We start from the raw sequence: 13,531 nt of genomic DNA on the forward strand, positions 1-13,531 counted from the left end.
ATAAGGAGTCCTAATGAGGACCACAGGGCGACAGGACCACAGTTTCCGGGATCTTGTGATCTTAAGCCATTTTTTTCAAGCTCTCCTCCCACCCCATTCCTGCATCTTCACATTCCTACGGACTGCCATTGACTGGTAATTGACAAATGGCTCTTGTCATTAGACAGAGCACCTGTAAGATTGGCTTATAGTTTAATCTGTGATATTTACCTGCACATTCCGGGTTGTCTTCATTAAAATTGATTGCAAAGTCGTGAGAGACCTAGACACCAATTAAAAAAGGAAAAGAAAAAAAAAAGGAAGAGAAAAGAATTACAACTTTAATCCAGTAAGGAGGCCCTGGGGTATAAAGTTTGCAAACAAATGTCCATTACATTCATTATGGGCTTAACAGCAGGAATCATCTTAAGCCTTTCTCCAATCAATCCAAGAAGGAAGATAAATTCTCAGCTCCCTGGGGAGTAGAGGTGACAGAGAAATTTGTTGAATAATGTTTGGTAGGGAGTGAGGGTGGGGGAGAGGAAAGATGCCTTAGAAAAATACAAAGAAATGAGGCAGAGAAATACAAGTCTGAGTAGTCTAAGAATGCTAGACACAGATTGGTGGCCTCAATTCTGGATTCTGGTCTATGACCTGGGTGATGAATATTAAAACAAAACAAAACAAAACAAAAGTTCTCTAGCCTAATTGAGATTTCTGTTTGTGATAATAAACAGAGGGAGGAGCTCAGGTTTGAGGTGTTGGTATTTCAGTATAAATTTAAAGCAAAGGAAAACACAAAGAATAAATTAAAAGTAGCAAATGGCTACGGAAATGTAGGAGAAATTGACCCACAATTGAATTTTTGAAAAGTGGCAAAGCGCAGTTGACTTATCTCTAGCCTAGTTTTCCATACAGATTTTTTTTTTTTTATGGTTCATGGTTGATATATACAAGATCAAACAACAGCACCGTATTTACTCATTTCTTGCTGAAAACTCCTAAGGCACAAGGGGTGGCAGAAGCTCTAGTGTCTGGAACTTACTATAGCTGGAAATCTAAGAGAAAAGGAAATTGTTTTCCCAGTCTCATCTTGGGATAGATAGACTTCACAGTAAGAGGTGATCACTAATTAAAGCAAAGGGAAGCTCACACCCTAACATCTTTCCCATTGTGTAATGCATAGCACAATGAAATTGGAGTCAGCCACACCTGGGCTTGAGTTCCTCCTCAGACACATGCTAGCCATGTGACAAGCTAGTCGCTTAATCTCTCTGGGCCTCAGTTTCCTCATCTGTAAAATGGTTTTGGGGGCGGATGTGATGACTTCTAAGTCTCTTCCAGTTCTAAATTTATGATCCCAAGATCTAGGAGCTCATTGGATTAGGAGAGAGACTACTTTTAGACAAAGAATTCAAAGGCTGCTAGGCAATCTGGAGGGAGGGTAGGAGATTAGAAACTTTAGGTACCAGGTGGAATGTTTAAAAACCAAATGGGTCCCAAATTGTGACTTGTGAAAATTCTTTTCATAAATATAAGGACCTGATCATTGCAGCACCTGCCCCATTCTGGAGGAAGCCCACAAGCTTGTTCACTGGGGTAAAAGGCCCATCAGCACACCTGCTCCCCTTTCCCTGCCTGCTTCCTTTTGAGTGAAATTGAAGATAGGGCAGAAGAGAGGTTTGAAGCCCCTTGGCACCCATGTCAGTGTACTGGGGATCAGAGCAGTAACAACGATGGAGCAGTATGGGGTTTGTCCCAGGGTCCCACATTTTAGATGGTGCTGAATTTTAACACAGCCATTCCTCCCACAGCAGCAGTGGAAACCACCAAACTTAGCACCTACTTAACAAGAATAATTAGTGAAAATAGGAAGACACCAGATGGGCATCATTAATAATGTTCATCTCTGAGCTTATGGCAACTAATTTCCCTCCTGCTCCTATATTTGTCTGAATTATTTCTTGTGTTGTTTTCACATCACAAATAAAGTTGGTGGGAAGATACCTTTTATGCGGCTTATGCCAAATACCAAAATGGCTTGTGTTGGTTTGGGGATTTCAGCCCTGGTGGGGGGCAGTCCGACATTGGTTTTCAAATTGGGGGTGTGAGGTGGGGAGGAACCAGAAGTAACAGCACCCAGCCAGGGCAGCTTTTGCCAACAGCAACATAAAATGGGCACGAGAGACTAGGGCCAAGTGAATACTTGGGCTTCTGTTATTTTACATAGTCTCTAAAAGAAATATTCCGTCTGGGAAAACTTACTTTTACCTAACCTTGACCTTACAACATTCCAGGCTCAGGCTCTACCAGGAATGCCTGTTCCCATGCCTCTGCACGGATCTTTCCATATTATAGCATCTGAATATTTCATACCATCTCTTATATATCTAGTTGTTCAGTCTTTTTCAGTCGTGTCTGACTCTTCATGACCCCATTGGAGGTTTTCTTGGCAAAGGCTGAAGAGGTTTGCCATTTCCTTCTCCAGCTCAGTTTACAGATGAGGAAACTGAGGCCAAAAGGGCTAAGGCTGTGCCCAGGGTCACACAGCTATTAAGTGTCTGAGGCCAGATTTGAACTCGGGAAGATGTCTTCTTGACTCTAGGCTATGCATTATGGCACCCTCTAGTTACCCCATGATATCTAGGAAAATACACAATTGACTCTGAGCTTCCCCCTGAAACAAACATAAAACACCCAACTCTTAAACACCATTATCCTACTGGTGATGGTCTGTGGAACTTCATTATCTTGGAGGAATCAAAATGGTGGATGGCCAGAAGGGCAATGACCAATGTGTGGTGAATGTGAGTGGGCGGCACCTTACTAATGAAGCATCTTGAAATAGCCCATCACTGAAGTGTCCTGTCTTACTTTGCTTGACCTTAAGGGGAGGAACCAGTAGCCACTTGTAAAGACCAATTTTGCCTTAATATCACAGAGAATCGCTTAGGATTCTGAGCTCCTTATAAGTGGAGTTGGCTGCCTTGGGAGATAGTAGGTTCCACTTCACTACAGGTCTTCAGGAAAATTTGGGTGGACCAATTGTTGGTTATGTTGCTGAGGGGATCTTTTCTCAAATATGGGTAAGATTCAGAGGTCTCTAAGGGCTCTTCTAATTCCAAAATTCTGTGACATACGGAGCAGAAGAGTTCTGGATTTAGAGTGAAATGACCTGGGTTCAAATCCCAGCTTTGCTCCTCACTACCTGTGTGGCCTTGGACAAATTACTTGGCTTTTCTGGGCTTCAGTTTCTGTATCAGTATCTTGTCTATAAAATGAGGGGGTTGGACAAAATGGCTTCTAAAATTGCATCCAGCTTAGCAAAATGCCTGGCACATTGTAGGAAGGCTCTCAAAAATGCCTGATTGATCAAATTTAAAAGTCTATGACATGATATCACAAGAAAAGGAGACAGATGTGTCAGGTAGCAAACATGAGGGCTAACTTGTGGTTAGCCTATGAGAGACACATCCAGTAAGCATGTATTAGCTACCGACTGTTTGCCAGATTCTGTTCTAGGCACGGAGGATAGCAGGAAGGGAAAAAAGACAATCCCTGCCCTTAAGAAGCTCACAGTCTAATGGGGAGAACACAAGCCAACAACTATGTACAAACAAGTTACATACAATATAAACAGGAAATGCTCAACAGAGGAAAAGCACCAGGATTATGAGAAGTTGGGATTTAAAGAAAGCCAGGGGAGCCAGGAGGCAGAGGTGATATGATTATACCCATCTTACAGATGAGGGAAATGAAGCAAAGAGAGGTTGAGTGACTTGTCCAGGGTCACAGAAGTGACAAATGTCTGAAGTAAAATTTGAAGTCAGCTCTTCCTGACTCCAGGCCCTGTGTTCTATCCACTGTCACTTAGCTATCTAATCATTGTATAAAAGACTTAATGCAAGGTTTCCCTCCTCTTTTATTGGCTTTTCCCTTCCCCTTCCTTTCCCTTTCCTTCCTTTCCCCTTCCTTCCTTTCCCCTTCCTTCCTTTCCCTTTCCTTCCTTTCCCCTTCCTTCCTTCCTTCCTTCCTTCCTTCCTTCCTTCCTTCCTTCCTTCCTTCCTTCCTTCCTTCCTTCCTTCCTTCCTTCCTTCCTTCCTTCCTTCCTTCCTTCCTTCCTTCCTTCCTTCCTTCCTTCCTTCCGGGGCAATGAGGGTTAAGTGACTTGCCCAGAGTAAGTATCAAGTATCTAATGTCAGATTTGAACTCAGGTCTTCCTGAATCCAGTACTTTATCTACTGCGCCACCTAACTGCCCCTTGACTTTTTTCAACATGCCTCTCCATGGATGCCATCTCTGCCTCCCTCACTTCCCCATCCATTCATCCTCCTTTTAATATGTTGTCATCCTGAATTAGAATGTAAAGTCCTTGAAGGTAGGCACTGTCATTCCTTTTGCTTTTATTTGCACCCCAGGCACTCAGCACATGCCTGCCCAGTGTTTTGGACCCCTATGAATGCTTTACAGGAGGGTATGGAAAGAGTCTACGAGGAGAAGGTGTAGATGGCTTGTGTCCTTCCCCATTGGATGGAGGACCTACTTGGCTGAACTATGGTTCTATTGAAGTTTGCATATAAATTGCTAGGTTGAATGTCCCAGCTCTATCCTGCCACATGGGATACTTTGCAAGTGTCAGGTCTGACTTTGTTGTTGCTCCATGAGGAGTAAAGAGCCAAACAGAGTGGGAATGCTGCCTCCAGGACCTTTTCAGTTGCTCTGGGGTACCTCTGCCCACACTGGCTTTTTTTAAGGACCTCTCTGGGGTCTGACACTGCCTCTGATGGAGTCTTGTTCCATCTAGAGCTGGGATTCTTTGGAGGGGGGGCAAGGCAATGAGGGTTAAGTGACTTGCCCAGGGTCACACAGCTAGTAAGTGTCAAGTATCTGAGGCTGGATTTGAACTCAGGTTCTCCTGAATCCAGGGCTGGTGCTTTATTCACTGCGCCACCTAGCTGCCCCCATAAAGCTGGGATTTTTAACTGTGCGAAGCTTGCAGGGTGTTTGTAAGTGTGGATGGGGAAAATGCAGCTTTATTTTCAGTAACTTCTAAGTAAAATCAAACGTTTCCTTCAATTATGAATTAAAGAAAACAACATTCAGAGAAGGGTCCGCTGGTTTTGCCTGCTTCCCAAAGGGTTCCCTGACACAAACTCCTGGATTTTAAACCCAGATACTCAGATGTGCTAGAAGCACAGTTAGTAAATATTTTGCCACTGCCCAGGTACTCTGAGGTGCGAAATATTGACTCAGTGAATATTTCTCATGGGCTAGGGTCATGTCCTCAAGAGACCAGAAATTGGGACGATTCCACTGGTCTGTCTTCAGGAGCCATCCAGTTTTAGATCTGGCTGATTCTGTTATGGTAGAGCGTAGATCAAGGGTTTCAAGCTGTAATGATCTAATCTCATGCTTTCTATGTGGCTCAATTCTTTTATCCACACGGGGGAAGGGGAAAGGAATAAGCATTTCTATGTGACCTACGTGCTATGCAGGTACAGTGTAAACCAAACCTTAACTAATAGAGGCTAAGAACGTTCTTGAGAGGAAGCCAGGCACTGCAAAAAATGATTTCCCCCATCCCCCACCCCTAATCCCCACTCACTTACCGTGTATTCTGGGGGTATCCTGGCTCCAAAACCAAAAGCTGGAAACATTTTGTCACTGAAACGAAGATTAAGAAAAACCTGATTGCTTTCATTCGCTTTCTGATGAAGATGGGGATCTACACCATCTTTCTGGGAGAAGTTATGGCATGACATCAAATGGTCCTACTACTGTAGGAACAGATTGAGGGTTAGAAGGGACCTTGAGGTCATCTTGTTCAAACCTGTATTTTACAGATGAAGAAACTGAGACCCAGAGAAATGAAGTGACTTTTTCACCATCCTACAAGTAGTAAGTGACAGGAGTTGGATTTGAACTTAAATCCAGTATGCTTTTCCCTGGGTCCCACCACTTCTTCAGATGTAATGGGAAATAATCAGGGAATGGGCAATGATATCAGAGATGACCTCACAAAACTCGCTTAATTATGGGTCTCAGTCTTCCCCTAACTTCTTACTAGATTTAATGACAAGGAAAGAAGTGGCCGCAAGGTCTCTTAAACAGAGATGATAAAAAGAAGCCATGCATTTACATGTTTAGCCATGGAGGGAAAAATCACTCATACATTGTGTTTTATACCATAGTCATGTCTGTTTGTGTGATTTCTGCTCAATTAGACTAAACTTCTCATTGTCGGGGCTCCCATTTTCTACTTTGTATCCCCAGGGATTCAGATGCAGAAGCCTGGAGGAGAAGAAGGGTAGCCTTAGACTTTTCCTCTGTGACCATGGACAACTCACTGCTCTGGGAAATTTTCTAAGACTATATACATTTCAGAGAAGGTGCCAATATGAATTGGTAGAGGGAGTTTTTCATCTGTGAGTTCCCTTTACCTACTGAATCAGAGATGCAATCTATCCCTATTCCTCCTTTTTTTTTTTTTTTAGGGCAATGAGGGCTAAGTGACTTGCCTAGGGTCACACGGCTAGTTATGTCAAGTGTCTGAGGATGGATTTGAACTCGGGTTCTCCTGAATCCAGGGCCAGTGCTTTATCCACTGCTCTACTTAGCTGCCCCCTACCCCATTCCTCTTAAATCCAGTGCCTAGTACTGTAGATGCTGAATAAGTAAATCCTGGATGAGTTTAGATGAATGTACTGGTGGAACAAGTCCATAAATGCTCAGGAATTGGCTCTCTAGGAAAGGAAAACTTAAAAGAGCATGTGAAAAGCTAGCAGGACAATGCATAGGGCATTTCAGCTATGACTATCCGAATTAATTTTCCTCATCCATAGAATGGGACTAATAATAGCATCTACCTCACAGGGTTGTTGTGAGAATCAACATAGGTAAAATGCTATATACGTCAGCCCTTGTTGTTGATAGTATTTTATGTTCAAGCCTTACTTTACTACTGTGTGTGCCATGGTACCCTTTTATGGGTCAAACTGTTAAAATGCAACCCTCTTGGTATTTCTGACTCCGATTCCTGGGATAGCAACTCGGTTAGGTTCATGATATTATACAGTTATCCCTTCCACATTGTGGGGATTAGGTGTGCCGTGCCCCACTGCAATCTGGAAAATGTGTGTAAAATGTTTTGGCCCTCCCTTTGTACTGGAGAAGAAGTCTGAATAATTATGGTATTAAAAGATAAAGTGTGTTGATATTCTACTATACATATATTTTATGCACTTCTGGATTTCTAAACTTTTTCTGTGTTGTCTGCTGGCCTTCCCATATTGTCTGTGGCTTCTGCAAAACTCCCCCCAAATTCCCATTTAATATCTTATTCCAACTTGAATTATATTGAAACCATGATGGGGAAAGTTGTGGTGTGGAAGGGATGACGGTACCCAATTTTATGCTCTTCTGATGAACGTGACAATGTATTGCCCTCTTCATCATGCCCTGAATGAATATTTCCTATTCCATTCACTTCTCCTGTTAGAAATCCAAGAGAGATGCTGAGAAAGATTCCTAGTCTTCTCAGAAGTTCATAGAGCTCATAAATGGGCAAGAGTTCAGATCTGTACTTGACTGTTCAAATGCCCTTGTTCTTCATGGGTACCATGTTGATTGGCAGGGTTCCATCATCTATGATTTCAAGGGTCCTGAAACAGTGGACATGGGTACACCCAAGAGAATAGGGAAGGGCTCAGGAGGCATCATCAATGATGCAGCTGTCTCTCATTGGCAGACCACCCAAACCTTTGTTGTTTCCTGTGCTGAAATCTCAAGAAGTTCGTAGCGCTATATCTCCTTAGGGATTCCCATGACAAAGGAAAGGGGGCAAGGAAGGCCACTGGCATCGCCAAGCTGTACTATTCCACCATGAAGAGGTCTTCCTTGGAAGTCTTTCTCCCCCTCCCTCCAAGACAATTACTTCTGAAATTCTAATAGAATCCTACACCCATGCTCCAAAGTGCCATTTCTTCCTGCTTTTGCATATAATGTAAAAGAAAATGTCAGTTGGAAAAGAGGCATGTGTAAATCTCAGGGCCCTTGCTCACAGCTGATGTTGCCACCCTCAGAGTCCAGCTGTCCTGCCTTGCCTAGAGTGGTGGCAGTTTTCCCTCTTTAAGGTTTGCTCTTCCCCCTTTCTTTTCTGGAGAAGTTACACCCTGATTCTGCCCCTTCACATTTATCCTCTTGTGGGAGTGAATCACTGCCTACTCCGGGCCTTGTGGCTCTGTACAAGGAAAAATCTGCACGCCTTTCTCTACCACCCTCTGAACCTTCCCGTGGACCTTGGGATCCTCCAATTACCCACTCTGAGTCCTCTTAAGAGGGACGTACATTTTCCTCATGAACCTGCTTTTCTTTCACTTGAGGTAGAAGATTTACTGCAGAGATCTGATTCTGTAGTCTTTTCCTTATTCTAAAGGCCTCTTGGCTTGGCCTACTTAGGGCTGGTAAGCCCTGCCCAGCCTCATCACGATTAACTGCAGAACACATGAATAGATTTAATGAACTCCATCCCAAACTCTGAAGGAGAGTGGGGAAAGTAGGATGTATGGTAATAACTATAGTCACAACCATTAGGTGGAAACTGAGAGGGGAGCAAGGGAGATCAGCATAATAGTTCAGTTTCATTCAACCAGTATTTATTAGGCATTTTATGTGACACACATTGTCCTAGGCTCTGGGCACACAGAGGCAAAAATGAAAAGGTCTTGCCTTCAGGAAGTTTAGATTCCTCTGTCAGAATACATCATATACACCAATGAGTAAAAACAAAGTAATCACCTGAGTTCCAATCTGGCCTCAGACACTTGACACAGACTTGCTGTATGACTCTGGGCAAGTCACTTCACCCCAGTTGCCTCACCAACCCCCTGCCCCCCGAAAAAGTAGTTATAGGAGGGAGAAAGCATTAATGATTCGAGGGATTAGGGAGGAGTTTTGTGGAAGAAGTGAGCCTGAGATGAGCCTTGAGGGAAAATAAGGATTTGGAGAATCCTAGATGGGGAGTGAGTATAGGCTGGGAGAAGGTTTATAGGAGAGAAGATAGAATGTCAAGTACAGAGGCTAGCCAGTAGTCCAGTGTGGTTGGAATGGAGAATGACTGGAGGGGGAATAATATGAGAGAAGTCTGGAAAGGTAGGTTGGAACCAGACTGTGGAGAAGCTTAAATACCAGGCTGGGGGCTTTACCTTTTATTTAGAAGCAATGATGACTAAAGAGTGGAGAACAGGGAAGTGGCCTGTGCCTTTGGAAGATTCTTTTGAGAATGTATAGAGAACAGTTTGGTGTAGGATTGACTAGAGGCAGAGAGAGAGAGCAAGCAAGAGGCTCTTCCAGTAGTCCAGGCAAGCTGTCATGAAGGACTGCTCTAGAGTGGTGATCTTGTCAGTGGAGGGAAGGTGCCATAGTGAAAATATGAGGTCCTAGAGGTAGCATCAACTTGACTTGGGAACTGAGGGAGAGTGAGGAGTCAAAGATCCCTCTGAAGGTGGGAACTGGGTGACAGGGAAGATGGAGTGTCATTCACAGAAAGTGGGAGTTTAGAGGAACTCTAGATGGAGGTGGGATGGGAAGATAAATTCCACTTGGGACATATTGAGGTAGGGTAGTTATAGAACATCCAGGTGGACATGTATAGCGTGACTGAAGTTGACAAGGGTTAGAGATGATAGAGAGAGATTTGCACACACATGATCACTGAATCTAGGGCAACTGATGAGATTACATACAATATTATATATGAGAGAAAGAAGGGAAGGGGGGAGGTCAAGGATGATACCTAGGGCACGCTTAATGGCCAGGAGATGGATAATGAAAATGACTAAAAGAAAAATTCAGAGAGGTAGGAGGGAAATGGTCAATGGTGATAAATTGCAAAAAGATCAAGGGGATGAGGAATAAGAGGCACTGCTAGATTTAATAGGTAGCAGATTGTCAGACCAGTTTCAGTCAAGTTGTGGGGTCAGAAGCCGGTTTCTAAGTGATTAAGTAATGAATGGCTAGTGATAAAGTAGATGTAGTGAGAGCAAAAGCCTTTATTTCTAGGAGCTGGACAAAGAAGGAGAAGATAGACGTAAGACTGTGGGTATGGAAGCATCGAGTGAAGATTTCTCAAGAAAAGAAGAGAACTGAGTATGTTTGTGGACAGATGAAAAAACCTGCTCTGGTAGGAAGGAAGAGAATTCTAAATCAAGAAAGGCTGCAAAGTGGATGGGAATCAGCGAGGAAATGGTGGGGCTCAATGTTGTTTCTACAGCACGGAGGCGATATCATGAATCTGAGACTTTTTAGACTTATGTAAGGTCCGATCTTCTGGCTACTCATTGGAGTAGCAGTAGATCTCCAGCCATAACAACTCCCCATTTCTCTCCCTTTGTGGTGCAGAGATTCAGACGCTGAAGAATATTGGGCTCAGAATTCCTCTGAGAAGGTTAATGTTGATAAATAAGAGAACATGACAGCTTAGAAGGGCTTAGTCAGGGCTCTGAGGAAAAGAAAGATGGGACGTTACTGTAAATATTGAAATACTTTACACCAGCCATTTTTCTTTGGTCAAAGAAGTCAGGACAAACCAGGGACTTATAAGAAAATGAGTATGACCATCAAGATGTAGGATTTGGTGGGGGTGGGCCTGGTCTTCATGTTTATGATAAGGCTTATTATTATTATTACATATTGTAACATCATATAATAATACATGTTCTGTGATGTAGGTTTATTATTATTAATAATAATAGCTAGTATTTACATATTACTTTATATGTTATTTCATTTTATCTTCACAACAATCCTGGGAGGTTGGTGTTACTATTACAGCCATTTTGCAGATGAAGAAATTCTGGCTGAGAATTTAATTAGCTCAAAGTCACACAGCTCTTAAGTGTCTGATGCAGAATTCAAACTCAAGTCTTTCTGACCCCATGTCCTATGCTCTATTCACTGTGCCACCTAGCCTTCTACAAAAACAACCCAGAATCAGAGAAATGTGGCAGCCCTGATCAACCAGTAAACAATCATTCATTAAGCACCTACTGTGCCAGGAATTGTGCCAGGTATTGGGAGATGCAAAGACAAAACAGTCCCTGCCCCCAAGAAGCAAATACGGTCTTAGGGGGATCAGACTTGGGATTTCATAGGGTTAGGGACTGCCCTGTGAAGAGTGTCCTCTACTGATACAGACTTACACCAATTGCACCTCGTCTGCAACTCGTAATCTTAGAGAGGTAAGAATTTACCCATGTTCTCACAGTCAGCATGAGTCAGAGGGGACCCTCAAACCCAGGTCTTTCAGATTCACAGAACAGCTATCTATCCACTATACCGTAGTGCCTCAAAAATACAAAACATACAAAGGAAATAGAAGGCAATGTTGCTGGGGTTGAGGAGTGAAGGAAGGCCCTGGAAGCCGGGGGCAGCAGGTAAGGCTTCTTAGAGGAGGGGACATTTCAGTTCAACTTTGAAGGAAGTGAGGGATCCTGCCAGGTATAGATGAGAAGGGGTGAATTCTGGGAATGGGGGAAAGAGGCCCAGCCCATGACAAAGCATGGAGATGGACAATGGATTATGGTGTAGACTGCATAAAGGGGGGTATTATATAATAAGCCAAATGCTCTTCTCTTCTTTGCTTCATTTGGGTGAGACCTACCCAATTATACTCTAAATGTTCCAAGCAAAGAAGCCAGTACCCTACCTTAATTATTGTTGTTTCCTTCCCACCCCCATTATCTGGAGGGATTAAAAATATCTTCCATACCACCATGGGGGACCTGAAGCTGGCTGAGCAGGACCTATTTGGTTATGTAATTGGGTTTCAAGAATAGGAAGGCAGCACTGTCTTACCTACAAGGGGAATAATTAATGAACTGGGAGAGCGCAGATTTCCCCAAAGATGGCCATCAGAAAACATCTGGCTAATAAAGTCACTTAAAAAGCCAAATCTAAGCATAATTGTTTTAAACTTTCTACTTGGTTAAAATGAAAAGTAGGCAGAATAGGTCCCTGCTGTGCTGAATTCAGGACGAGTCAGGTCTAGAAGAAAATACAGAATACATGTAAGACCTTTTAAAAGCAGTTCCAGCCAGTTGGTACTTGGTGTGAGCCAGGCAATCACTAGGGACACAAAGGCAGACAAGAGAGAGCCTACATTCTCTCAGGGAAGATGACACGTAGATAAATAAATGTATGGAAATTATATGCCAAATTAAATATTCCTGCTATATGCTAGGGACTGTGGTAAGCAAGCACTGGGGATACAGACAGAAATGGAAACAAGCTGTTCTCACATTAAGTTTATCAACAATCTTCTAAACCTGATGTATGGACAGACAGACTCTATAAGCAGCCACCCACACAGTATGATTTCTGGGCCACCAGAAATGGTCCCCACCTAAAAAATGCCCCTTCCTCAATGCATCAAGTTCAGCCTTTTAGCCATTAGGGTGCCAAACCTTTGCTTTAGGCTCTGTGCCTATGAAAATTGGACATGCCCAGGGAGAGCTTGAGACCTTAAGTCTTAATAGTAATATAGCCTTTAGAAAATGTATGTAAAATGCTTTGTGAGACAAGAAACACCATGTAAATGTGAATTATTACTATTAGTGGGAATAGAATTATTTAAAAATCCTTTCCTGAGAATGGAAATTGAAAGAGTAGATGAATGAATGGATAGATGGATGGATGGATGGATGGACAGATGGATGGAGCATTGAGCTTGGAGTCAGCTCTCAATCCCAAGGGGTAAGGTCCACGAGGGCAGGGATTGTTTTTACTCTTCTTTGTATCTTGAGCATTTAGCACAGTGCCTGGTACAGAGTAGCATTTAGTGACTGCTTGTGGGCTTGACTGTACTACTCACTCCCTGTGTGACCCCAGGGCAGGCCTGATGCCTCTCTGAGGTTCAGTTCCTTATTTGTAGAATGAGGGGCTTGCCCTAGTTGAGAAGGGATGACTGGCTTGATGGGGAGCAGGGAAAGGTATAACCATGCTATGAAAACAAAGGACTCTAAAAATAAAATACTTGAAAAAAATCTGTAGGACTCTTTTCCACGTTGTGAGCCAGGTATTAAAGATGAGTTCTAACCCTCCCCCAGAAGCTCATGTTTATATGGGATCTTAAAGTTTACAAAGCTCTTTTAAGTAGTGCAAATATCACTAGCCTTATTTTACAGATGAGGAAACTAAAGTACTGGAGGCGACGTGATATTTCTAGGGTCACACAGCTAGCAAGCCTCAGAGCTGGGATTCAAATGTAGGCCTCTCTTGACTCTAAATCAATTTGTTAGACTTTCTATTTTACCATAGAGAACCTCAAACAAAGACAATGGTGAAGACTGTAGCTATCATCTAGTTATTGTCTCATATATCTTCAAATATTAAAAATGACATTTTCTTACTGCTGTTGAGGTTTGGAAAACACTTTCAAAAGAATCAGAGAATCACAGAATTTTAGCTCTGGAAGAGGGACCTCTGTGTCTGACTAGTCTCCCAAAATAATCTTTACAATAGCACTGAGAAGTACCTAGTCTAAGTATTTATCCCC

The 13,531-nt window shown here is 42.9% G+C and overlaps 1 protein-coding gene across 3 annotated transcripts in view; it reads right to left on the minus strand.

Annotated features, from left to right (window-relative positions):
- CPNE4 (copine 4) overlaps positions 1-13,531 on the minus strand; it is a 441,978-nt gene that overhangs the window by 11,741 nt on the left and 416,706 nt on the right. For all 3 annotated transcript variants that reach the window (XM_043968781.1, XM_043968782.1, XM_043968783.1), the window contains exons 12-13: positions 5,589-5,643; positions 211-262 (exon numbers count right to left, since the gene is read on the minus strand). In XM_043968781.1, the coding sequence (XP_043824716.1) occupies positions 211-262; positions 5,589-5,643 (107 nt within the window). The remainder of the gene's footprint in view (positions 1-210; positions 263-5,588; positions 5,644-13,531) is intronic.

The sequence above is a fragment of the Dromiciops gliroides genome, chromosome 5, assembly GCF_019393635.1.
Source record: "Dromiciops gliroides isolate mDroGli1 chromosome 5, mDroGli1.pri, whole genome shotgun sequence".
Classification (NCBI taxonomy): Eukaryota; Metazoa; Chordata; class Mammalia; order Microbiotheria; family Microbiotheriidae; genus Dromiciops; species Dromiciops gliroides.